This window comes from Oncorhynchus clarkii, chromosome 10, assembly GCF_045791955.1.
Source record: "Oncorhynchus clarkii lewisi isolate Uvic-CL-2024 chromosome 10, UVic_Ocla_1.0, whole genome shotgun sequence".
Taxonomy (NCBI): Eukaryota; Metazoa; Chordata; class Actinopteri; order Salmoniformes; family Salmonidae; genus Oncorhynchus; species Oncorhynchus clarkii.
Window position 1 is genome coordinate 77019932 of NC_092156.1, and position 27767 is coordinate 77047698.

The 27767-nt window shown below is 49.6% G+C and overlaps 1 protein-coding gene across 1 annotated transcript in view; it reads left to right on the forward strand.

Annotated features, from left to right (window-relative positions):
• The window catches only part of LOC139419155 (replication factor C subunit 1-like), an 86427-nt gene that overhangs the window by 9933 nt on the left and 48727 nt on the right, over positions 1-27767 (forward strand). The window contains exons 4-17 of the mRNA XM_071169131.1: positions 3576-3686; positions 4945-5246; positions 6183-6335; positions 6455-6823; positions 9597-9704; positions 12397-12576; positions 13194-13298; positions 14600-15008; positions 15478-15593; positions 16030-16144; positions 16873-16961; positions 22715-22852; positions 26581-26676; positions 26754-26840. Coding sequence (XP_071025232.1) covers positions 3576-3686; positions 4945-5246; positions 6183-6335; positions 6455-6823; positions 9597-9704; positions 12397-12576; positions 13194-13298; positions 14600-15008; positions 15478-15593; positions 16030-16144; positions 16873-16961; positions 22715-22852; positions 26581-26676; positions 26754-26840 — 2378 coding nt within the window. The remainder of the gene's footprint in view (positions 1-3575; positions 3687-4944; positions 5247-6182; positions 6336-6454; positions 6824-9596; positions 9705-12396; positions 12577-13193; positions 13299-14599; positions 15009-15477; positions 15594-16029; positions 16145-16872; positions 16962-22714; positions 22853-26580; positions 26677-26753; positions 26841-27767) is intronic.

A 27767-nucleotide genomic window follows, 5' to 3' on the forward strand; every position in this document is an offset into this window, starting at 1 on the left:
AAATATGTCTCTGTGAGGTCAGAGGGGCGGGGGGTCATAATGATTTTGTCATGCTCAACATGTATAAATATGTCTCTGTGAGGTCAGAGGGGCGGGGGGTCATAATGATTTTGTCATGCTCAACATGTATAAATATGTCTCTGTGAGGTCAGAGGGGCGGGGGGTCATAATGATTTTGTCATGCTCAACATGTATAAATATGTCTCTGTGAGGTCAGAGGGGCGGGGGGTCATAATGATTTTGTCATGCTCAACATGTATAAATATGTCTCTGTGAGGTCAGAGGGGCGGGGGGTCATAATGATTTTGTCATGCTCAACATGTATAAATATGTCTCTGTGAGGTCAGAGGGGCGGGGGGTCATAATGATTTTGTCATGCTCAACATGTATAAATATGTCTCTGTGAGGTCAGAGGGGCGGGGGGTCATAATGATTTTGTCATGCTCAACATGTATAAATATGTCTCTGTGAGGTCAGAGGGGCGGGGGGTCATAATGATTTTGTCATGCTCAACATGTATAAATATGTCTCTGTGAGGTCAGAGGGGCGGGGGGTCATAATGATTTTGTCATGCTCAACATGTATAAATATGTCTCTGTGAGGTCAGAGGGGCGGGGGGTCATAATGATTTTGTCATGCTCAACATGTATAAATATGTCTCTGTGAGGTCAGAGGGGCGGGGGGTCATAATGATTTTGTCATGCTCAACATGTATAAATATGTCTCTGTGAGGTCAGAGGGGCGGGGGGTCAGAGGGTCAGGGGTCATAATGATTTTGTCATGCTCAACATGTATAAATATGTCTCTGTGAGGTCAGAGGGTCAGGGGTCATAATGATTTTGTCATGCTCAACATGTATAAATATGTCTCTGTGAGGTCAGAGGGGCGGGGGGTCATAATGATTTTGTCATGCTCAACATGTATAAATATGTCTCTGTGAGGTCAGAGGGGCGGGGGGTCATAATGATTTTGTCATGCTCAACATGTATAAATATGTCTCTGTGAGGTCAGAGGGGCGTGGGGTCATAATGATTTTGTCATGCTCAACATGTATAAATATGTCTCTGTGAGGTCAGAGGGGCGGGGGGTCATAATGATTTTGTCATGCTCAACATGTATAAATATGTCTCTGTGAGGTCAGAGGGGCGGGGGGTCATAATGATTTTGTCATGCTCAACATGTATAAATATGTCTCTGTGAGGTCAGAGGGGCGGGGGGTCATAATGATTTTGTCATGCTCAACATGTATAAATATGTCTCTGTGAGGTCAGAGGGGCGGGGGGTCATAATGATTTTGTCATGCTCAACATGTATAAATATGTCTCTGTGAGGTCAGAGGGGCGGGGGGTCATAATGATTTTGTCATGCTCAACATGTATAAATATGTCTCTGTGAGGTCAGAGGGGCGGGGGGTCATAATGATTTTGTCATGCTCAACATGTATAAATATGTCTCTGTGAGGTCAGAGGGGCGGGGGGTCATAATGATTTTGTCATGCTCAACATGTATAAATATGTCTCTGTGAGGTCAGAGGGGCGGGGGGTCATAATGATTTTGTCATGCTCAACATGTATAAATATGTCTCTGTGAGGTCAGAGGGGCGGGGGGTCATAATGATTTTGTCATGCTCAACATGTATAAATATGTCTCTGTGAGGTCAGAGGGGCGGGGGGTCATAATGATTTTGTCATGCTCAACATGTATAAATATGTCTCTGTGAGGTCAGAGGAGCGGGGGTCAGAGGGGCGGGGGGTCATAATGATTTGTCATGCTCAACATGTATAAATATGTCTCTGTGAGGTCAGAGGGGCGGGGGGTCATAATGATTTGTCATGCTCAACATGTATAAATATGTCTCTGTGAGGTCAGAGAGGCGAGGGTCGGGGGTCAGAGGGTCGGGGGTCATAATGATTTGTCATGCTCAACATGTATAAATATGTCTCTGTGAGGTCAGAGGGGCGGGGGGTCATAATGATTTGTCATGCTCAACATGTATAAATATGTCTCTGTGAGGTCAGAGGGTCGGGGGTCATAATGATTTGTCATGCTCAACATGTATAAATATGTCTCTGTGAGGTCAGAGGGGCGGGGGTCATAATGATTTGTCATGCTCAACATGTATAAATATGTCTATGTGAGGTCAGAGGGGCGGGGGGTCATAATGATTTTGTCATGCTCAACATGTATAAATATGTCTCTGTGAGGTCAGAGGGTCGGGGGTCATAATGATTTGTCATGCTCAACATGTATAAATATGTCTCTGTGGAGTCAGACTTTAATCGACCAGCGTTTCTACTCTTTCATATTCGTTCAACCTGTTTTGGTTGTAAACTCAAACGGACAGAGCGCACTGATGTCCAACGGGCCTTCTGGGGAAAAACAGAACACCTTCTCTGGCTGTTATCATAGAATATGGGGGTCATCCTGCAGGGGGTTTCTGGGGAAAAACAGAACACCTTCTCTGGCTGTTATCATAGAATATGGGGGTCATCCTGCAGGGGGGTTTCTGGGGAAAAACAACACCTTCTCTGGCTGTTATCTTAGAATATGGGGGTCATCCTGCAGGGTGGTTTCTGGGAAAAAACAACACCTTCTCTGGCTGTTATCTTAGAATATTGGGGTCATCCTGCAGGGGGTTTCTGGGGAAAAAACAACACCTTCTCTGGCTGTTATCTTAGAATATGGGGGTCATCCTGCAGGGGGTTTCTGGGAAAAAACAACACCTTCTCTGGCTGTTATCTTAGAATATGGGGGTCATCCTGCAGGGTGGTTTCTGGGAAAAAACAACACCTTCTCTGGCTGTTATCTTAGAATATGGGGGTCATCCTGCAGGGGGTTTCTGGGGAAAAAACAACACCTTCTCTGGCTGTTATCTTAGAATATGGGGGTCATCCTGCAGGGGGTTTCTGAAACTAGAAAAAATAAGTAATTTCTTTGTAAGAGTCCGTCGAGTCTAAAGTTAAGGAGGGTTTCCTCCCGAGGTTAAGGAGGGTTTCCTCCCGAGGTTAAGGAGGGTTTCCTCCCGAGGTTAAGGAGGGTTTCCTCCCGAGTCTTAAGGAGGGTTTCCTCCCGAGTCTTAAGGAGGGTTTCCTCCCGAGTCTTAAGGAGGGTTTCCTCCCGAGTCTTAAGGAGGGTTTCCTCCCGAGTCTTAAGGAGGGTTTCCTGTTGTTCACTCCAGCCACTAACCAGCTGCTTGTGTCTGTGGTCTCATGTCTACAACACAAGGTAATGGTTAAGTTAGTCACTTGGCTATTTTTGTTGTTGTCATCACCAAACATCCCTCCCCTCCCTCTCTCCTCTCCCCCTACCTCCCTCTCTCCTCCCCTCTCCCCCCTCCCTCCCTCTCCCCCCTCCCTCCCTCCCTCCCTCCCCCTCCCTCCCTCCCTCTCCCCCTACCTCCCTCCCTCTCCCCCTACTTCCCTCCCTCTCTCCTCTCCCCCTACCTCCCTCTCTCCTCTCCCTCTCTCCCTTTCCCCCTCCCTCTCTCCTCCCCTCTCCCCCCTCCCTCCCTCTCCCCCCCCCCTCCCTCCCTCCCTCGCCACCTCCCTCCCTTTCCCCCCCACTCCCTCCTGTAGACTCTGAGGAGGAGGTAGTGAAGCAGAAGGCCCAGAAACCAAACCTTCCTCTTCCTCCGGCTCCTCTTCCTCCTGCCAAGAAAGACCCTGTGCAGTACGTCTCTGAGACAGGTGAGACAGACGAGACTCCATAACGGGAGAATACCGGGACGTACCGGAAATAACGGCAGAATACCAGAACTAAACGGGAGAATATGAATCATCCTGACAGACTTTAGTAACGTATCAGAATATGAATCATCCTGACAGACTCTAGTAACAGATCAGAATATGAATCATCCTGACAGACTCTAGTAACGTGTATCAGAATATGAATCATCCTGACAGACTCTAGTAACAGATCAGAATATGAATCATCCTCACAGACTCTAGTAACGTGTATCAGAATATGAATCATCCTGACAGACTCTAGTAACGTGTATCAGAATATGAATCGTCCTGACAGACTCTAGTAACGTATCAGAATATGAATCATCCTCACAGACTCTAGTAACGTATCAGAATATGAATCATCCTCACAGACTCTAGTAACGTGTATCAGAATATGAATCATCCTGACAGACTCTAGTAACGTGTATCAGAATATGAATCATCCTGACAGACTCTAGTAACGTGTATCAGAATATGAATCATCCTGACAGACTCTAGTAACGTATCAGAATATGAATCATCCTGACAGACTCTAGTAACGTATCAGAATATGAATCATCCTGACAGACTCTAGTAACAGATAAGAATATGAATCATCCTGACAGACTCTAGTAACGTATCAGAATATGAATCATCCTGACAGACTCTAGTAACGTATCAGAATATGAATCATCCTGACAGACTCTAGTAACATGTATCAGAATATGAATCATCCTGACAGACTCTAGTAACGTATCAGAATATGAATCATCCTGACAGACTCTAGTAACGTATCAGAATATGAATCATCCTGACAGACTCTAGTAACATGTATCAGAATATGAATCATCCTGACAGACTCTAGTAACATGTATCAGAATATGAATCATCCTGACAGACTCTAGTAACATGTATCAGAATATGAATCATCCTGACAGACTCTAGTAACATGTATCAGAATATGAATCATCCTGACAGACTCTTTTCCCTCCTGTTTCTCTGCCTCTGTCTCTCTCTCTTTCTCTCTCTTTCTCTCTCTTTCTCTCTCTTTCTCTCTGTCTCTCTGTCTCTCTCTCTCTCTTTCTCTCTCTCTGTCTCTCTCTCTTTCTCTCTCTCTCTCTGTCTCTCTCTCTCTTTCTCTCTCTTTGTCTCTTTCTCTCTCTCTGTCTTTCTCTCTCTCTGTCTCTTTCTGTCTCTCTTTCTCTCTCCCCCCGCCCCCCCTCTCTCCTCCCCTCTGTAGATTCAGACAGCGATAACTTCCTGTCTCTGAAGAAGTCCCAGGCTAAGCCCCAGGGTAATGGAGTGCCCAAACCAGGAAAGGCCCGCCCCGGGACCAAAGAGAGCCACAGGTCCCCCCCGAAACCCACCCTTGTTCCCGCCACAGGGAAAGGAGGGATGAAGAAGTCTCCTCCAGCCCCCGTCACCCCTAAATCAGCGCCCCCGCAGACCAAACGCACCCCCACCTCTGTCCTGGACTACTTTGGCAGTGGGAGTGTGCAGCGGTCGGACAGGAGACTGGTGGCCAGTACCAAGAGGAAAACTGTGAGGAAAACTCTCTCTCTCTACTCTCCCTCCAGCCTTCTCAGGACCCAGGGCTAGTGTGTAGTCTGACTAATTGTTGTTGATGAGACCGGACAGGAAACTGGTGGCCAGTACCAAGAGGAAAACTGTGAGGAAAACTCTCTCTCTCTACTCTCCCTCCAGCCTTCTCAGGACCCAGGGCTAGTGTGTAGTCTGACTAGTTGACTAGTTGTTGTTGATGAGACCCAGGGCTAGTGTGTAGTCTGACTAGTTGTTGTTGATGAGACCGGACAGGAAACTGGTGGCCAGTACCAAGAGGAAAACTGTGAGGAAAACTCTCTCTCTCTACTCTCCCTCCAGCCTTCTCAGGACCCAGGGCTAGTGTGTAGTCTGACTAGTTGACTAGTTGTTGTTGATGAGACCGGACAGGAAACTGGTGGCCAGTACCAAGAGGAAAACTGTGAGGAAAACTCTCTCTCTACTCTCCCTCCAGCCTTCTCAGGACCCAGGGCTAGTGTGTAGTCTGACTAGTTGTTGTTGATGAGACCGGACAGGAAACTGGTGGCCAGTACCAAGAGGAAAACTGTGAGGAAAACTCTCTCTACTCTCTACTCTCCCTCCAGCCTTCTCAGGACCCAGGGCTAGTGTGTAGTCTGACTAGTTGACTAGTTGTTGTTGATGAGGCCCAGGTCTAGTGTGTAGTCTGACTAGTTGTTGTTGATGAGACCCAGGTCTAGTGTGTAGTCTGACTAGTTGTTGTTGATGAGACCCAGGTCTAGTGTGTAGTCTGACTAGTTGTTGTTGATGAGGCCCAGGTCTAGTGTGTAGTCTGACTAGTTGTTGTTGATGAGACCCAGGTCTAGTGTGTAGTCTGACTAGTTGTTGTTGATGAGACCCAGGTGTAGTCTGACTAGTCGACTGGTTGTCGTTGTTGACCACTGTGTGTTGTTCGTCCAGCTCTCTCAGGACCCTGATGAGTCGCTGACTGATGAGGTCATCGCCCAGCAGCTACAGATGGACGAGGACATGGAGTTGGAGAGGCAGGTCCACGAGGACGAGGAGTTTGCCAAGACGCTGGCCATGTTGGACCAACAACCACACGCCAAAAAGGTGAAGAGTACACACACACACACACTACAAACTCTCTCTTTCTCTCTCTGAAAGATTCAACATGTCTCTATATATATTTATGTGTCTTTGTGTGTGTGTCTGTGTGTGTGTGTGTCCAGGCTCGTAAATACTCTGGTGAGGATCTGGGGTCTGCCACGTCAGCCAACAAAAGCAGCGCTAACTCCTCCCACAGCAACACCGCCAGCCAATCACAGCCCAATGGGCGGGATCACAACCAGGACGTGATCGGGCCGTCCCCTAAAAAGGTCCCCCCTCTTGTTAAGACCAGTTCCAAACTGTCCGTGATGAAGAAAAGGGAGGAGGAAGAGGAAGGAGGAGGCAAGACAAATCTGAGTATCAACGCGTCTGTCTCTCCCAAAAAGGAGTTCCTAACCCCTTCGAGCACAGACAGGAAGTCCAAGCTCAGAACAGGAAGTGTAACCATGGTGACCACGCCCACGACTCTTAAAACCTCCCCCAAGAAAGAGGTGAAACGTTTTACATCAACAGTTATCGTCTAAAGAAAATAACCCAAAACTTCCTGACTGTGACTGTGAGTGACTCTGTGACTGTGAGTGACTCTGTGACTGTGAGTGACTCTGTGACTGTGAGTGACTCTGTGACTGTGAGAGACTCTGTGACTGTGTGACTGTGAGTGACTCTGTGACTGTGTGTGACTGAGTGACTGTGTGTGACTCTGTGACTGTGTGTGACTGTGAGTGACTCTGTGACTGTGTGTGACTCTGTGACTGTGAGTGACTCTGTGACTGTGAGTGACTCTGTGACTGTGTGACTGTGAGTGACTCTGTGACTGTGAGTGACTCTGTGACTGTGAGTGACTCTGTGACTGTGAGTGACTCTGTGACTGTGTGACTGTGAGTGACTCTGTGACTGTGTGTGACTGAGTGACTGTGTGTGACTCTGTGACTGTGAGTGACTCTGTGACTGTGTGTGACTGTGAGTGACTCTGTGACTGTGAGTGACTCTGTGACTGTGAGTGACTCTGTGACTGTGTGACTGTGAGTGACTCTGTGACTGTGAGTGACTCTGTGACTGTGAGTGACTCTGTGACTGTGAGTGACTCTGTGACTGTGTGACTGTGAGTGACTCTGTGACTGTGTGACTGTGAGTGACTCTGTGACTGTGTGTGACTGAGTGACTGTGTGTGACTGTGTGTGACTCTGTGACTGTGTGTGACTGTGAGTGACTCTGTGACTGTGAGTGACTCTGTGACTGTGAGTGACTCTGTGACTGTGTGACTGTGAGTGACTCTGTGACTGTGAGTGACTCTGTGACTGTGAGTGACTCTGTGACTGTGAGTGACTCTGTGACTGTGAGTGACTCTGTGACTGTGTGTGACTGTGAGTGACTCTGTGACTGTGTGTGACTGAGTGACTGTGTGTGACTGTGTGTGACTCTGTGACTGTGTGTGACTGTGAGTGACTCTGTGACTGTGAGTGACTCTGTGACTGTGAGTGACTCTGTGACTGTGTGACTGTGAGTGACTCTGTGACTGTGAGTGACTCTGTGACTGTGAGTGACTCTGTGACTGTGTGACTGTGAGTGACTCTGTGACTGTGTGACTGTGAGTGACTCTGTGACTGTGTGACTGTGAGTGACTGTGTGACTGTGAGTGACTCTGTGACTGTGAGTGACTCTGTGACTGTGTGACTGTGAGTGACTCTGTGACTGTGAGTGACTCTGTGACTTCCTGACTGTGACTGTGAGTGACTCTGTGACTGTGAGTGACTCTGTGACTGTGAGTGACTCTGTGACTTCCTGACTGTGACTGTGAGTGACTCTGTGACTGTGAGTGACTCTGTGACTGTGAGTGACTCTGTGACTTCCTGACTGTGACTGTGAGTGACTCTGTGACTGTGACTTCCTGACTGTGACTGTGTGACTGTGTCTGACTGTGAGTGACTCTGTGACTGTGACTTCCTGACTGTGACTGTGTGACTGTGTCTGACTGTGAGTGACTCTGTGACTGTGTGTGACTGTGAGTGACTCTGTGACTGTGAGTGACTCTGTGACTGTGACTTCCTGACTGTGACTGTGAGTGACTCTGTGACTGTGACTTCCTGACTGTGACTGTGTGACTGTGTCTGACTGTGAGTGACTCTGTGACTGTGACTTCCTGACTGTGACTGTGTGACTGTGAGTGACTCTGTGACTGTGTGTGACTGTGAGTGACTCTGTGACTGTGAGTGACTCTGTGACTGTGACTTCCTGACTGTGACTGTGTGACTGTGTCTGACTGTGAGTGACTCTGTGACTGTGTGTGACTGTGAGTGACTCTGTGACTGTGTGTGACTGTGAGTGACTCTGTGACTGTGAGTGACTGTGAGTGACTCTGTGACTGTGTGTGACTGTGAGTGACTCTGTGACTGTGAGTGACTCTGTGACTGTGACTTCCTGACTGTGACTGTGTGACTGTGTCTGACTGTGAGTGACTCTGTGACTGTGTGTGACTGTGAGTGACTCTGTGACTGTGTGTGACTGTGAGTGACTCTGTGACTGTGAGTGACTATGAGTGACTCTGTGACTGTGTGTGACTGTGAGTGACTGTGACTGTGAGTGACTCTGTGACTGTGAGTGACTCTGTGACTGTGTGTAACTGTGAGTGACTCTGTGACTGAGTGACTGTGAGTGACTCTGTGACTGTGTGTGACTGTGTGTGACTGTGAGTGACTCTGTGACTGTGTGTGACTGTGAGTGACTCTGTGACTGTGAGTGACTCTGTGACTGTGTGTGACTGTGAGTGACTCTGTGACTGTGAGTGACTCTGTGACTGAGTGACTGTGTGTGACTCTGTGACTGTGTGTGACTGTGAGTGACTCTGTGACTCTGTGACTGTGTGTGACTGTGAGTGACTCTGTGACTGTGTGTGACTCTGTGACTGTGTGTGACTGTGAGTGACTCTGTGACTGTGAGTGACTCTGTGACTGTGTGTGACTGTGAGTGACTCTGTGACTGTGAGTGACTCTGTGACTGTGAGTGACTCTGTGACTGTGTGTAACTGTGAGTGACTCTGTGACTGTGTGTGACTGTGAGTGACTCTGTGACTGTGTGTAACTGTGAGTGACTCTGTGACTGTGTGACTGTGAGTGACTCTGTGACTGTGTGTGACTGTGAGTGACTCTGTGACTGTGTGTAACTGTGAGTGACTCTGTGACTGTGTGTGACTGTGTGTGTGACTCTGTGACTGTGTGTAACTGTGACTCTGTAACCGTGTGTGTGTGTGTGTGTGTGTGTGTCCAGAGCACCAGTCCAGAGGAATCGGAGAAGAAGCGAGGGAACTCCTCAGCCTTCCGTAGTTTCCTGAACCGAGACGGACCCAGAGCCCTGGGATCTAAACCCATACCCACTGTAAGACAAACACACAGTCCTGGGATCTAAACACATACCCACTGGGATCTAAACACATACCCACTGGGATCTAAACACATACCCACTGGGGTCTAAACACATACCCACTGGGATCTAAACACATACCCACCGGGATCTAAACCCATACCCACTGGGGTCTAAACACATACCCACTGGGGTCTAAACACATACCCACTGGGGTCTAAACACATACCCACTGGGGTCTAAACACATACCCACTGGGGTCTAAACACATACCCACTGGGGTCTAAACACATACCCACTGGGGTCTAAACACATACCCACTGGGGTCTAAACACATACCCACTGGGGTCTAAACACATACCCACTGTGGTCTAAACACATACCCACTGTGGTCTAAACACATACCCACTGTGGTCTAAACACATACCCACTGGGGTCTAAACACATCCACTGGGGTCTAAACACATACCCACTGTAAGACAGTCACACAGCCCTGGGATCTAAACCCATACCCACTGGGGTCTAAACCCATACCCACTGGGATCTAAACCCATACCCACTGGGACCTAAACCCATACCCACTGGGATCTAAACACATACCTACTGGGATCTAAACACATACCCACTGGGATCTAAACACATACCCACTAGGGTCTAAACACATACCTACTAGGGTCTAAACACATACCCACTAGGGTCTAAACACATACCCACTGGGATCTAAACCCATACCCACTGTAAGACAAACACATACCCACTGGGGTCTAAACACATACCCACTGGGGTCTAAACACATACCCACTGGGGTCTAAACACAAGCCCACTGGGGTCTAAACACAAGCCCACTGGGGTCTAAACACAAGCCCACTGGGGTCTAAACACAAGCCCACTGGGGTCTAAACACATACCCACTGTAAGACAAACACATACCCACTGGGGTCTAAACACAAGCCCACTGGGGTCTAAACACAAGCCCACTGGGGTCTAAACACAAGCCCACTGGGGTCTAAACACAAGCCCACTGGGGTCTAAACACAAGCCCACTGGGGTCTAAACACAAGCCCACTGGGGTCTAAACACAAGCCCACTGGGGTCTAAACACACACCCACTGGGATCTAAACACATACCCACTGGGGTCTAAACACACACCCACTGGGGTCTAAACACACACCCACTGGGGTCTAAACACACACCCACTGGGGGTATAAACACACACCCACTGGGGGTATAAACACACACCCACTGGGGGTATAAACACACACCCACTGGGGGTATAAACACACACCCACTGGGGGTATAAACACACACCCACTGGGGGTATAAACACACACCCACTGGGGGTATAAACACACACCCACTGGGGGTATAAACACACCCACTGGGGGTATAAACACACACCCACTGGGGGTATAAACACACACCCACCGGGGGTATAAACACACACCCACCGGGGGTATAAACACACACCCACCGGGGGTATAAACACACACCCACCGGGGGTATAAACACACACCCACCGGGGGTATAAACACACACCCACCGGGGGTATAAACACACACCCACTGGGGGTATAAACACACACCCACTGGGGGTATAAACACACACCCACTGGGGTCTAAACACACACCCACTGGGGTCTAAACACACACCCACTGGGGTCTAAACACACACCCACTGGGGTCTAAACACACACCCACTGGGGTCTAAACACACACCCACTGGGATCTAAACACATACCCACAGGGGGGTATAAACACATACCCACAGGGGGGTCTAAACACACACCCACAGGGGGGTCTAAACACACACCCACAGGGGGGTCTAAACACACACCCACAGGGGGGTCTAAACACATACCCACTGGGGTCTAAACACATACCCACTGGGGTCTAAACACACACCCACAGGGGGGTATAAACACACACCCACTGGGGGGTATAAACACACCCACTGGGGTATAAAAACATACCCACAGGGGGGTATAAACACATACCCACAGGGGGGTATAAACACATACCCACAGGGGGGTATAAACACACACCCACTGGGGTCTAAACACACACCCACTGGGGGTCTAAACACATACCCACTGGGGGTCTAAACACATACCCACTGGGGTCTAACCACATACCCACTGGGGGGTATAAACACACACCCACTGGGGGGTATAAACACACACCCACTGGGGTCTAAACACACACCCAGTGGGGTCTAAACACACACCCACAGGGGGGTCTAAACACACACCCACAGGGGGGTCTAAACACACACCCACAGGGGGGTATAAACACACACCCACAGGGGGGTATAAACACACACCCACAGGGGGGTATAAACACATACCCACAGGGGTGTATAAACACATACCCACAGGGGGGTATAAACACATACCCACAGGGGGGTATAAACACATACCCACAGGGGGGTATAAACACATACCCACAGGGGGGTATAAACACATACCCACAGGGGGGTATAAACACATACCCACAGGGGGGTATAAACACATACCCACTGGGGTCTAAACACACACCCACAGGGGGGTCTAAACACATACCCACTGTAACCACTATAACACCTGTGTGTGTGTGTGTGTGTGTGTGTCTGTGTGTGTGTGTGTGTAATCTGTGTGTGTGTGTGTGTGTAATCTGTGTGTGTGTGTGTGTATAACCTGTGTGTGTGTGTGTATAAATTGTGTGTGTGCAGGGAGCAGAGAACTGCCTGGAGGGATGTGTGTTTGTGATCTCTGGTGTGTTGGAGAGTATGGAACGTGAGGATGCTAAGTCCCTGATAGAGCGCTATGGAGGGAAGGTGACCGGTAACATCAGTAAGAGGACGACATACCTGGTGATGGGCAGAGATGGAGGAGTCACCAAGACTGAGAAGGTACACAAAGGGTTAATTTATTTACCTCTCTCTGTCTCTTTCAATCGCTCTCTCTCGTTTTCGCTCTCTCACGTTCTCTCTCTCGTTTTCGCTCTCTCTCGTTCTCTCTCTCGTTTTCGCTCTCTCGTTTTCTCTCTCTCTCGTTTTCTCTCTCTCTCTCGTTTTCTCTTGTTCTCTCTCTCGTTTTCTCTCTCTCGTTTTCTCTCTCGTTTTCTCTCGTTCTCTCTCTCTCGTTCTCTCTCTCTCGTTCGCTCTCTCTCTCGTTCTCTCTCTCGTTCTCTCCCTTTGACCTCAGTTTTTTTCAATATAGCTCCTCTCTCGTCTCTCTCCTCTCTCTCCTCTCTCTCTCTCCTCTCTCTCTCTCCTCTCTCTCTCTCTCTCTCTCTCTCTCTCTCTCTCTCTCTCTCTCTCTCTCCTCTCTCTCTCTCTCTCTCTCTCCTCTCTCTCTCTCTCTCTCCTCTCTGTCTCTCTCTCTCTCTCTCTCTCCTCTCTCTCTCTCTCTCTCTCTCTCTCTCTCTCTCTCTCTCTCTCTCTCTCTCTCTCTCTCTCTCTCTCTCTCTCTCTCTCTCTCTCTCTCTCTCTCTCTCTCTCTCTCTCTCTCCTCTCTCTGTCTCCAGGCGGAGGGGTTTGGAACAAAGATCCTGGATGAGGATGGTCTGTTGGAGCTCATCAGAAGTACACCAGGGAAGAAGTCCAAGTACCTGATTGCTGCCGAGGCAGAGGTGAGGGGGAACATTGGGCTCTGGTCTAAAGTACCTGGTAATACTACTAATATAACTCATATAATACTACTAATATTACTAATATAATACTACTAATATAACTCATATAATACTACTAATATAACTAATATAATACTACTAATATAACTCATATAATACTACTAATATTACTAATGTAATACTAATAATAATATTACTAATGTAATACCACTAATAATATAACTAATATAATACTACTAATAATATTACTAATGTAATACTACTAATAATATTACTAATGTAATACTACTAATATAACTAATGTAACTGGTGTAATACTACTAATATAACTGGTGTAATACTACTAATGTAACTGGTGTAATACTACTAATATAACTGGTGTAATACTACTAATATAACTGGTGTAATACTACTAATATAACTGGTGTAATACTACTAATATAACTGGTGTAATACTACTACTAATATAACTAATGTAATACTACTAATGTAATATAACTATGTAATACTACTAATATAACTAATGCAATACTACTAATATAACTAATGTAACTGGTGTAATACTACTAATATAACTGGTGTAATACTACTAATATAACTGGTGTAATACTACTAATATTACTAATGTAACTGGTGTAATACTACTAATATTACTAATGTAACTGGTGTAATACTACTAATATTACTAATGTAATATTACTAATGTAACTGGTGTAATACTACTAATATTACTAATGTAACTGGTGTAATACTACTAATATTACTAATGTAATATTACTAATGTAACTGGTGTAATACTACTAATATTACTAATGTAACTGGTGTAATACTACTAATATTACTAATGTAATATTACTAATGTAACTGGTGTAATACTACTAATATTACTAATGTAATATTACTAATGTAATACTACTAATATTACTAATGTAATACTAATAATATTACTAATGTAATACTACTAGTAATACTACTAATATTACTAATGTAATACTACTAATATTACTAATGTAATACTACTAATACTACTAATATTACTAATGTCCTACTACTAATATAACTAATGTAATACTACTAATGTAACTAATGTAACTGGTGTAATACTACTAATATAACTAATGTACTACTATTAATATAACTAATGTAATACTACTAATATAACTAATGTACTACTATTAATATAACTAATGTAATACTACTAATATGTAGGAAGTATTAGGCCTGTTCTCCCTGATCCGGAGTACTAGGCCTGTTCTCCCTGATCCGGTTAATTTGTTGTATCTCCTCTTTCGTCCTATCAGAACAAGGGATTTAAGAGCAGAACACCGGACACCAAGACCACCTCCCGCACCCCCAAACAGTCCCCCAAAACTCGCTCCATGACCCCCAGCCCCTCCAAACCTGGCTCAGCGTCGGGGCGAGGAGTCAGGGTAGGGGACAGCGTGACCCTCCCAGGGAGGGGTACAGGTTCAGGGGTCAAAAGAGGGCTGGACTTGGGGGGTAAGAGCCAATCATCTTCCTCCTCTGCCACTCTGAAATCTTCACCCGCGAATGAGGGCAAAGACAGTCTGCTGTGGGTGGATAAGTACCGCCCCCAGAATCTGAAGGCTGTGATTGGTCAGCAGGGAGACCAGAGCCAAGCCAATAAGTTGCTTCGCTGGCTGAAGAACTGGCACACCCACCATGCAGTGGGAGGGGCTAAACCAGCAGGTCTGTCTGTCTCTCTCTCTGTGTCTCTCTCTGTGTCTCTCTCTGTGTCTCTCTCTGTGTCTCTCTCTGTCGCTCTCTCTGTCGCTCTCTCTGTCGCTCTCTCTGTCTGTGTCTCTGTCTGTGTCTCTGTCTGTGTCTCTGTGTCTCTCTCTCTCTCTGTGTCTCTCTCTCTCTGTCTCTCTCTGTGTCTCTGTCTCTCTCTCTCTGTGTCTCTCTCTCTCTGTCTCTCTCTGTGTCTCTGTCTCTCTCTCTGTGTCTCTGTCTCTCTCTCTCTGTGTCTCTGTCTCTCTGTCTCTCTCTCTCTCTCTCTCTCTCTCTCTCTCTCTGTGTCTCTCTCTCTCTCTCTGTGTCTCTCTCTCTGTCTCTCTCTCTCTCTCTCTCTCTCTCTCTCTCTGTGTCTCTGTCTAGTAGTGTTTGTATACTCTCTTAGTAGTAGATAAATAATGTATGTGTTCTCCCTCTCTCCCAGGGAGAGGGTTTGGTAAGTTCACCAGTACTAAGGATAATGGTTCGAGCTTCAAGGCAGCCCTGTTATCTGGACCTCCTGGCGTGGGCAAGACCACCACAGCTGCCTTGGTCTGTGAGGTCAGTCTGAACTACTGTCTGTCCTCGTCTTCTCCGGTTCAAATCTCACTTTCTGTTTGTCTCCTGAACTACTCTCTGTCCTCCTCTTCTCCGGTTCAAATCTCACTTTCTGTTTGTCTCCTGAACTACTCTCTGTCCTCCTCTTCTCCAGTTCAAATCTCACTTTCTGTTTGTCTCCTGAACTACTCTCTGTCCTCGTCTTCTCTGGTTCAAATCTCACTTTCTGTTTGTCTCCTGAACTACTCTCTGTCCTCGTCTTCTCCGGTTCAAATCTCACTTTGTTTGTCTCCTGAACTACTCTCTGTCCTCGTCTTCTCCGGTTCAAATCTCACTTTGTTTGTCTCCTGAACTACTCTCTGTCCTCGTCTTCTCCGGTTCAAATCTCACTTTCTGTTTGTCTCTTTCTCTCTGTGTGTGTGTGTGTGTGTGTGTGTAGGAGCTGGGTTACAGCTATGTAGAGATGAATGCCAGCTGTACTCGCAGTAAGAACAGTCTGAAACAGGTGATCGCTGAGTCTCTGAACAACACCAGTATCAACAACTTCTACACAGGTACACACACACACACACACATCACCACACACACACCATTTTTCTGCAACCAAATTGTGGAATTATCTTATTTGTTTCCTTCCCCCCCTCTCTCTCTCTCTCCCATCCTCTCTCTCTCTCTCCTCCCCTTCTCTCTCTCTCTCCCATCCTCTCCCTCTCTCTCTCCTCCCCTCCTCCCTCTCTCTCTGTCTCTCTCTCTCTCTCCCATTCTCTCTCTCCCATCCTCTCTCTCTCTCTCCCATCCTCTCTCTCTCTCTCTCCCTCCTCTCTCTCTCCCCTCCCTCTCTCCCCTCCTCCCTCTCTCCCCTCCTCCCTCTCTCCCCTCCTCTCTCTCTCCCTCCTCTCTCTCTCCCCCCTCCCCTCTCTCTCTCCCCTCCTCCCTCTCTCCCCTCCTCCCTCTCTCCCCTCCTCCCTCTCTCCCCTCCTCCCTCTCTCCCCTCCTCTCTCTCTCCCATCCTCTCTCTCTCCCATCCTCTCTCTCTCCTCTCTTCTCTCTCTCCTCTCTCTCTCTCTCCCCTCCTCTCTCTCTCTCCTCTCCCCTCCTCTCTCTCTCTCCCCTCCCCTCCTCTCTCTCTCTCTCCCCTCCCTCTCTCTCTCTCCCCTCCCTCTCTCTCTCTCTCCCCTCCTCTCTCTCTCTCCCCTCCTCTCTCTCTCTCCCCTCCTCTCTCTCTCTCCCCTCCTCTCTCTCTCTCCCCTCCTCTCTCTCTCCCCTCCCTCTCTCTCCCCAGGTTCGTCTCAGACAGTCAGTAGTAAACATGTTCTCATCATGGATGAGATAGACGGCATGGCCGGCAACGAAGACCGCGGAGGAATACAGGTACCCAGATCCCCATCTATAATGACTTCTGACCCCTGTAGGAGATGATGGGTCTGATTAAATAGTCCAGGATCCCCATCATCTGTATGTGTAATGACCTCTGACCCCTGTAGGAGATGATAGGTCTGATTAAACAGTCCAGGATCCCCATCATCTGTATGTGTAATGACCTCTGACCCCTGTAGGAGATGATAGGTCTGATTAAATAGTCCAGGATCCCCATCTATAATGACCTCTGACCCCTGTAGGAGATGATAGGTCTGATTAAACAGTCCAGGATCCCCATCTATAATGACCTCTGACCCCTGTAGGAGATGATAGGTCTGATTAAATAGTCCAGGATCCCCATCTATAATGACCTCTGACCCCTGTAGGAGATGATAGGTCTGATTAAACAGTCCAGGATCCCCATCTATAATGACCTCTGACCCCTGTAGGAGATGATAGGTCTGATTAAACAGTCCAGGATCCCCATCTATAATGACCTCTGACCCCTGTAGGAGATGATAGGTCTGATTAAACAGTCCAGGATCCCCATCATCTGTATGTGTAATGACCTCTGACCCCTGTAGGAGATGATAGGTCTGATTAAATAGTCCAGGATCCCCATCTATAATGACCTCTGACCCCTGTAGGAGATGATAGGTCTGATTAAACAGTCCAGGATCCCCATCTATAATGACCTCTGACCCCTGTAGGAGATGATGGGTCTGATTAAACAGTCCAGGATCCCCATCATCTGTATGTGTAACGACCTCTGACCCCTGTAGGAGATGATAGGTCTGATTAAATAGTCCAGGATCCCCATCTATAATGACCTCTGACCCCTGTAGGAGATGATAGGTCTGATTAAACAGTCCAGGATCCCCATCTATAATGACCTCTGACCCCTGTAGGAGATGATAGGTCTGATTAAACAGTCCAGGATCCCCATCTATAATGACCTCTGACCCCTGTAGGAGATGATAGGTCTGATTAAACAGTCCAGGATCCCCATCATCTGTATGTGTAATGACCTCTGACCCCTGTAGGAGATGATAGGTCTGATTAAACAGTCCAGGATCCCCATCATCTGTATGTGTAATGACCTCTGACCCCTGTAGGAGATGATAGGTCTGATTAAGTAGTCCAGGATCCCCATCTATATTGACCTCTGACCCCTGTAGGAGATGATGGGTCTGATTAAACAGTCCAGGATCCCCATCTATAATGACCTCTGACCCCTGTAGGAGATGATAGGTCTGATTAAACAGTCCAGGATCCCCATCTATAATGACATCTGACCCCTGAACCCTGTAGGAGCTGATGGGTCTGATTAAATAGTCCAGGATCCCCATCTATAATGACCTCTGACCCCTGTAGGAGATGATAGGTCTGATTAAACAGTCCAGGATCCCCATCATCTGTATGTGTAACGACCTCTGACCTCTGACCCCTGTAGGAGATGATAGGTCTGATTAAACAGTCCAGGATCCCCATCATCTGTATGTGTAATGACCTCTGACCCCTGTAGGAGATGATAGGTCGGATTAAATAGTCCAGGATCTCCATCTATAATGACCTCTGACCCCTGTAGGAGATGATAGGTCTGATTAAATAGTCCAGGATCTCCATCTATAATGACCTTTGACCCCTGTAGCAGATGATGGGTCTGATTAAACAGTCCAGGATCCCCATCTATAATGACCTCTGACCCCTGTAGGAGATGATAGGTCTGATTAAACAGTCCAGGATCCCCATCATCTGTATGTGTAACGACCTCTGACCTTTGACCCCTGTAGGAGATGATAGGTCTGATTAAATAGTCCAGGATCCCCATCTATAATGACATCTGACCCCTGAACCCTGTAGGAGATGATGGGTCTGATTAAACAGTCCAGGATCCCCATCTATAATGACCTCTGACCCCTGTAGGAGATGATAGGTCTGATTAAAAAGTCCAGGATCCCCAACTATAATGACCCCTGACCCCTGTAGGAGATGACAGGTCTGATTAAACAGTCCAGGATCCCCATCTATAATGACCTCTGACCCCTGTAGGAGATGATGGGTCTGATTAAACAGTCCAGGATCCCCATCTATAATGACCTCTGACCCCTGTAGGAGATGATAGGTCTGATTAAACAGTCCAGGATCCCCATCATCTGTATGTGTAATGACCTCTGACCCCTGTAGGAGATGATAGGTCTGATTAAACAGTCCAGGATCCCCATCATCTGTATGTGTAATGACCTCTGACCCCTGTAGGAGATGATAGGTCTGATTAAACAGTCCAGGATCCCCATCATCTGTATGTGTAACGACCTCTGACCCCTGTAGGAGATGATAGGTCTGATTAAACAGTCCAGGATCCCCATCATCTGTATGTGTAATGACCTCTGACCCCTGTAGGAGATGATAGGTCTGATTAAACAGTCCAGGATCCCCATCATCTGTATGTGTAATGACCTCTGACCCCTGTAGGAGATGATAGGTCTGATTAAACAGTCCAGGATCCCCATCATCTGTATGTGTAATGACCTCTGACCCCTGTAGGAGATGATAGGTCTGATTAAACAGTCCAGGATCCCCATCATCTGTATGTGTAATGACCTCTGACCCCTGTAGGAGATGATAGGTCTGATTAAACAGTCCAGGATCCCCATCATCTGTATGTGTAATGACCTCTGACCCCTGTAGGAGATGATAGGTCTGATTAAACAGTCTGATTAAACAGTCCAGGATCCCCATCATCTGTATGTGTAATGACCTCTGACCCCTGTAGGAGATGATAGGTCTGATTAAACAGTCCAGGATCCCCATCATCTGTATGTGTAATGACCTCTGACCCCTGTAGGAGATGATAGGTCTGATTAAATAGTCCAGGATCCCCATCTATAATGACCTCTGACCCCTGTAGGAGATGATGGGTCTGATTAAACAGTCCAGGATCCCCATCATCTGTATGTGTAATGACCTCTGACCCCTGTAGGAGATGATAGGTCTGATTAAACAGTCCAGGATCCCCATCATCTGTATGTGTAATGACCTCTGACCCCTGTAGGAGATGATAGGTCTGATTAAACAGTCCAGGATCCCCATCATCTGTATGTGTAATGACCTCTGACCCCTGTAGGAGATGATAGGTCTGATTAAACAGTCCAGGATCCCCATCATCTGTATGTGTAATGACCTCTGACCCCTGTAGGAGATGATAGGTCTGATTAAACAGTCCAGGATCCCCATCTATAATGACCTCTGACCCCTGTAGGAGATGATAGGTCTGATTAAACAGTCCAGGATCCCCATCATCTGTATGTGTAATGACCTCTGACCCCTGTAGGAGATGATAGGTCTGATTAAACAGTCCAGGATCCCCATCATCTGTATGTGTAATGACCTCTGACCCCTGTAGGAGATGATAGGTCTGATTAAGTAGTCCAGGATCCCCATCTATATTGACCTCTGACCCCTGTAGGAGATGATGGGTCTGATTAAACAGTCCAGGATCCCCATCTATAATGACCTCTGACCCCTGTAGGAGATGATAGGTCTGATTAAACAGTCCAGGATCCCCATCTATAATGACATCTGACCCCTGAACCCTGTAGGAGCTGATGGGTCTGATTAAATAGTCCAGGATCCCCATCTATAATGACCTCTGACCCCTGTAGGAGATGATAGGTCTGATTAAACAGTCCAGGATCCCCATCATCTGTATGTGTAACGACCTCTGACCTCTGACCCCTGTAGGAGATGATAGGTCTGATTAAACAGTCCAGGATCCCCATCATCTGTATGTGTAATGACCTCTGACCCCTGTAGGAGATGATAGGTCGGATTAAATAGTCCAGGATCTCCATCTATAATGACCTCTGACCCCTGTAGGAGATGATAGGTCTGATTAAATAGTCCAGGATCTCCATCTATAATGACCTTTGACCCCTGTAGCAGATGATGGGTCTGATTAAACAGTCCAGGATCCCCATCTATAATGACCTCTGACCCCTGTAGGAGATGATAGGTCTGATTAAACAGTCCAGGATCCCCATCATCTGTATGTGTAACGACCTCTGACCTTTGACCCCTGTAGGAGATGATAGGTCTGATTAAATAGTCCAGGATCCCCATCTATAATGACATCTGACCCCTGAACCCTGTAGGAGATGATGGGTCTGATTAAACAGTCCAGGATCCCCATCTATAATGACCTCTGACCCCTGTAGGAGATGATAGGTCTGATTAAAAAGTCCAGGATCCCCAACTATAATGACCCCTGACCCCTGTAGGAGATGACAGGTCTGATTAAACAGTCCAGGATCCCCATCTATAATGACCTCTGACCCCTGTAGGAGATGATGGGTCTGATTAAACAGTCCAGGATCCCCATCTATAATGACCTCTGACCCCTGTAGGAGATGATAGGTCTGATTAAACAGTCCAGGATCCCCATCATCTGTATGTGTAATGACCTCTGACCCCTGTAGGAGATGATAGGTCTGATTAAACAGTCCAGGATCCCCATCATCTGTATGTGTAATGACCTCTGACCCCTGTAGGAGATGATAGGTCTGATTAAACAGTCCAGGATCCCCATCATCTGTATGTGTAACGACCTCTGACCCCTGTAGGAGATGATAGGTCTGATTAAACAGTCCAGGATCCCCATCATCTGTATGTGTAATGACCTCTGACCCCTGTAGGAGATGATAGGTCTGATTAAACAGTCCAGGATCCCCATCATCTGTATGTGTAATGACCTCTGACCCCTGTAGGAGATGATAGGTCTGATTAAACAGTCCAGGATCCCCATCATCTGTATGTGTAATGACCTCTGACCCCTGTAGGAGATGATAGGTCTGATTAAACAGTCCAGGATCCCCATCATCTGTATGTGTAATGACCTCTGACCCCTGTAGGAGATGATAGGTCTGATTAAACAGTCCAGGATCCCCATCATCTGTATGTGTAATGACCTCTGACCCCTGTAGGAGATGATAGGTCTGATTAAACAGTCCAGGATCCCCATCATCTGTATGTGTAATGACCTCTGACCCCTGTAGGAGATGATAGGTCTGATTAAACAGTCCAGGATCCCCATCATCTGTATGTGTAATGACCTCTGACCCCTGTAGGAGATGATAGGTCTGATTAAATAGTCCAGGATCCCCATCTATAATGACCTCTGACCCCTGTAGGAGATGATGGGTCTGATTAAACAGTCCAGGATCCCCATCATCTGTATGTGTAATGACCTCTGACCCCTGTAGGAGATGATAGGTCTGATTAAACAGTCCAGGATCCCCATCATCTGTATGTGTAATGACCTCTGACCCCTGTAGGAGATGATAGGTCTGATTAAACAGTCCAGGATCCCCATCATCTGTATGTGTAATGACCTCTGACCCCTGTAGGAGATGATAGGTCTGATTAAACAGTCCAGGATCCCCATCATCTGTATGTGTAATGACCTCTGACCCCTGTAGGAGATGATAGGTCTGATTAAACAGTCCAGGATCCCCATCATCTGTATGTGTAACGACCTCTGACCCCTGTAGGAGATGATAGGTCTGATTAAACAGTCCAGGATCCCCATCATCTGTATGTGTAACGACCTCTGACCCCTGTAGGAGATGATAGGTCTGATTAAACAGTCCAGGATCCCCATCATCTGTATGTGTAATGACCTCTGACCCCTGTAGGAGATGATAGGTCTGATTAAACAGTCCAGGATCCCCATCATCTGTATGTGTAATGACCTCTGACCCCTGTAGGAGATGATAGGTCTGATTAAACAGTCCAGGATCCCCATCATCTGTATGTGTAATGACCGTAACCACCAAAAGATCCGCTCTCTGGCCAACTACTGCTTTGACCTGCGCTTCCAGAGACCACGACTGGAGCAGATCAAGGTACACACACACACACACACACACACACACACACACACACACACACACACACTGGAACACACACACACACACACACTGGAACACACACACACACACACACTGGAACACACACACACACACACACACTGGAACACACACACACACACTGGAACACATCAATATAGATTCAAATGGAACAAAGTTGTTTTCTATTATCTCTCTTTTCATCTTCTCTCCTCTCCCTCCATCTCTCCCCTCCCTCCCTCCCTCCCTCTCTCCCCTCCCTCCCTCCCTCCCTCTCTCCCCTCCCTCCCTCCATCTCTCCCCTCCCTCCCTCCATCTCTCCCCTCCCTCCCTCCTTCCCTCTCTCCCCTCCCTCCCTCCCTCCATCTCTCCCCTCCCTCCCTCCATCTCTCCCCTCCCTCCCTCCATCTCTCCCCTCCCTCCCTCTCTCCCTCCCTCCCCTCTCTCCCCTCCCTCTCTCCCCTCCCTCCCTCTCTCCCTCCCTCCCTCCATCTCTCCCCTCCTTCCATCTCTCCCCTCCCTCCCTCTCTCCCTCCCTCTCTCCCCTCCCTCCCTCTCTCCCTCCCTCCCTCCCTCCCCTCTCTCCCCTCCCTCCCTCTCTCCCTCCCTCCCTCCATCTCTCCCCTCCTTCCATCTCTCCCCTCCCTCCATCTCTCCCCTCCCTCTCTCCCCTCCCTCCCTCCATCTCTCCCCTCCCTCTCTCCCCTCCCTCCCTCCATCTCTCCCCTCCTTCCATCTCTCCCCTCCTTCCATCTCTCCCCTCCCTCCATCTCTCCCCTCCCTCCATCTCTCCCCTCCCTCTCTCCCCTCCCTCCCTCTCTCCCTCCCTCCCTCCATCTCTCCCCTCCTTCCATCTCTCCCCTCCCTCCATCTCTCCCCTCCTTCCATCTCTCCCCTCCCTCCCTCTCTCCCCTCCCTCCCTCCATCTCTCCCCTCCCTCCCTCCATCTCTCCCCTCCCTCCCTCCATCTCTCCCCTCCCTCCCTCCATCTCTCCCCTCCCTCCCTCCATCTCTCCCCTCCCTCCCTCCATCTCTCCCCTCCCTCCTTCCATCTCTCCCCTCCTTCCATCTCTCCCCTCCCTCCATCTCTCCCCTCCCTCCCTCCATCTCTCCCCTCCCTCCCTCCATCTCTCCCCTCCCTCCCTCCATCTCTCCCCTCCCTCCCTCCCTCCCCTCCCTCCATCTCTCCCCTCCCTCCCCTCCCTCCATCTCTCCCCTCCCTCCCTCCCTCCATCTCTCCCCTCCCTCCCTCCCTCCATCTCTCCCCTCCCTCCCTCCCTCCATCTCTCCCCTCCCTCCGTCTCTCCCCTCCCTCCGTCTCTCCCCTCCCTCCATCTCTCCCCTCCCTCCGTCTCTCCCCTCCCTCCATCTCTCCCCTCCCTCCATCTCTCCCCTCCCTCCATCTCTCCCCTCCCTCCATCTCTCCCCTCCCTCCCTCCATCTCTCCCCTCCCTCCCTCCCTCTCTCCCCTCCCTCCCTCCATCTCTCCCCTCCCTCCCTCCATCTCTCCCCTCCCTCCCTCCATCTCTCCCCTCCTTCCATCTCTCCCCTCCTTCCATCTCTCCCCTCCTTCCATCTCTCCCCTCCTTCCATCTCTCCCCTCCCTCTATCTCTCCCCTCCCTCCCTCCCTCCCTCCCTCTATCTCTCCCCTCCCTCCCTCCCCCTATCTCTCCCCTCCCTCCCCCTATCTCTCCCCTCCCTCCCTCTATCTCTCCCCTCCCTCCCTCTATCTCTCCCCTCCCTCCCTCCCTCTATCTCTCCCCTCCCTCCCTCCCTCTATCTCTCCCCTCCCTCCCTCCATCTCTCCCCTCCCTCCCTCCCTCTATCTCTCCCCTCCCTCCCTCCCTCTATCTCTCCCCTCCCTCCCTCCCTCCCTCCCTCCATCTCTCCCCTCCCTCCCTCCTTCCCTCCCTCCATCTCTCCCCTCCCCCCTCCCTCCATCTCTCCCCTCCCCCCTCCCTCCATCTCTCCCCTCCCTCCCTCCCTCCATCTCTCCCCTCCCTCCCTCCCTCCATCTCTCCCCTCCCTCCCTCCTTCCATCTCTCCCCTCCCTCCCTCCTTCCATCTCTCCCCTCCCTCCCTCCATCTCTCCCCTCCATCTCTCCCTCCCTCCATCTCTCCCTCCCTCCATCTCTCCCTCCCTCCATCTCTCCCTCCCTCCATCTCTCCCCTCCCCCCCTCCTTCCATCTCTCCCCTCCCTCCCTCCCTCCCTCCATCTCTCCCCTCCCTCCCTCCCTCCCTCCATCTCTCCCCTCCCTCCCTCCTTCCATCTCTCCCCTCCCTCCATCTCTCCCCTCCCCCCTCCCTCCATCTCTCCCCTCCCTCCCTCCCTCCATCTCTCCCTCCCTCCATCTCTCCCTCCCTCCATCTCTCCCCTCCCTCCCTCCTTCCATCTCTCCCCTCCCTCCCTCCATCTCTCCCCTCCATCTCTCCCTCCCTCCATCTCTCCCTCCCTCCATCTCTCCCTCCCTCCATCTCTCCCTCCCTCCATCTCTCCCCTCCCCCCCTCCTTCCATCTCTCCCCTCCCTCCCTCCCTCCCTCCATCTCTCCCCTCCCTCCCCCCCTCCTTCCATCTCTCCCCTCCCTCCCTCCCTCCCTCCCTCCATCTCTCCCCTCCCTCCCTCCCTCCCTCCCTCCCTCCATCTCTCCCCTCCCTCCATCTCCCCCCTCCCCCCTCCCTCCATCTCTCCCCTCCCTCCCTCCATCTCTCCCCTCCCTCCCTCCATCTCTCCCCTCCCTCCCTCCATCTCTCCCTCCCTCCATCTCTCCCCTCCCCCCCTCCTTCCATCTCTCCCCTCCCTCCCTCCCTCCCTCCATCTCTCCCCTCCCTCCCCCCTCCTTCCATCTCTCCCCTCCCTCCCTCCATCTCTCCCCTCCCTCCCTCCCTCCCTCCCTCCCTCCATCTCTCCCCTCCCTCCCTCCCTCCATCTCTCCCCTCCCTCCCTCCCTCCCTCCATCTCTCCCCTCCCTCCATCTCTCCCCTCCCTCCCTCCTTCATCTCTCCCCTCCCTCCCTCCCTCCATCTCTCCCCTCCCTCCCTCCTTCCATCTCTCCCCTCCCTCCCTCCCTCCATCTCTCCCTCCCTCCATCTCTCCCCTCCCCCCCTCCTTCCATCTCTCCCCTCCCTCCCTCCCTCTCTCCATCTCTCCCCTCCCTCCCTCCCTCCCTCCCTCCATCTCTCCCCTCCCTCCCTCCCTCCCTCCCTCCATCTCTCCCCTCCCTCCCTCCCTCCATCTCTCCCCTCCCTCCCTCCTTCCATCTCTCCCCTCCCTCCATCTCTCCCCTCCCTCCCTCCCTCCATCTCTCCCCTCCCTCCCTCCTTCCATCTCTCCCCTCCCTCCATCTCTCCCCTCCCTCCCTCCCTCCATCTCTCCCCTCCCTCCCTCCTTCCATCTCTCCCCTCCCTCCCTCCCTCCATCTCTCCCTCCCTCCATCTCTCCCTCCCTCCATCTCTCCCCTCCCTCCCTCCATCTCTCCCCTCCCTCCCTCCCTCCCTCCATCTCTCCCCTCCCTCCCTCCCTCCATCTCTCACCTCCCTCCATCTCTCACCTCCCTCCATCTCTCCCCTCCCTCCATCTCTCTGCTCCCTCCCTCCCTCCATCTCTCCCTCCCTCCATCTCTCCCCTCCCTCCCTCCATCTCTCCCCTCCCTCCCTCCATCTCTCCCCTCCCTCCCTCCCTCCATCTCTCCCCTCCCTCCATCTCTCCCCTCGTCTCTCTCAGGGTGCCATGATGTCCATTGCTTTCAAAGAGGGTCTGAAAGTCCCGCCTCCTGCCCTCAACGAGATGATCCTGGCATCCAATCAGGACATCCGACAGGTAAATAAGGGAATGAATACTTCAAAAGATGTCGTTACCCGTGACAACCATCAATAACCGTGGCAACTGGTCTTCAGGTCCTCCACAACCTGAGCATGTGGTCGGCTAAGGACAAGGTCATGACCTACGACCGGGTCAAAGAGGACGCCAACAACGCACGCAAGGTCAGAGTCTGTGTCTGTCTGTGTGTGTGTGTGTAACCATGGTGTGTGTGTGTAACCATGGTGTGTGTGTGTGTGTGTGTGTTTAACCATGGTGTGTGTGTGTGTAACCATGGTGTGTGTGTGTGTGTGTAACCATGGTGTGTGTGTGTGTAACCATGGTGTGTGTGTGTGTGTGTAAAACCATGGTGTGTGTGTGTGTGTGCAACCATGGTGTGTGTGTGTATCCATGGTGTGTGTGTGTATCCATGGTGTGTGTGTGTGTGTGTGTGTGTAACCATGGTGTGTGTGTGTCCATGGTGTGTGTGTGTGTGTCCATGGTGTGTGTGTGTGTGTGTCCATGGTGTGTGTGTGTGTCCATGGTGTGTGTGTGTATCCATGGTGTGTGTGTGTGTGTATCCATGGTGTGTGTGTGTGTGTATCCATGGTGTGTGTGTGTGTATCCATGGTGTGTGTGTTTAACCATGGTGTGTGTGTGTTTAACCATGGTGTGTGTGTGTTTAACCATGGTGTGTGTGTGTTTAACCATGGTGTGTGTGTGTGTGTCCATGGTGTGTGTGTGTTTAACCATGGTGTGTGTGTGTGTGTGTGTTTAACCATGGTGTGTGTGTGTGTTTAACCATGGTGTGTGTGTGTGTTTAACCATGGTGTGTGTGTGTGTGTGTGTGTTTAACCATGGTGTGTGTGTGTGTGTGTGTGTGTGTGTGTGTTTAACCATGGTGTGTGTGTGTGTGTGTGTGTTTAACCATGGTGTGTGTGTGTGTGTGTGTGTTTATCCATGGTGTGTGTGTGTGTGTGTTTATCCATGGTGTGTGTGTGTGTGTGTTTAACCATGGTGTGTGTGTGTGTGTGTGTTTAACCATGGTGTGTGTGTGTGTGTGTGTATCCATGGTGTGTGTGTGTGTGTATCCATGGTGTGTGTGTGTGTAT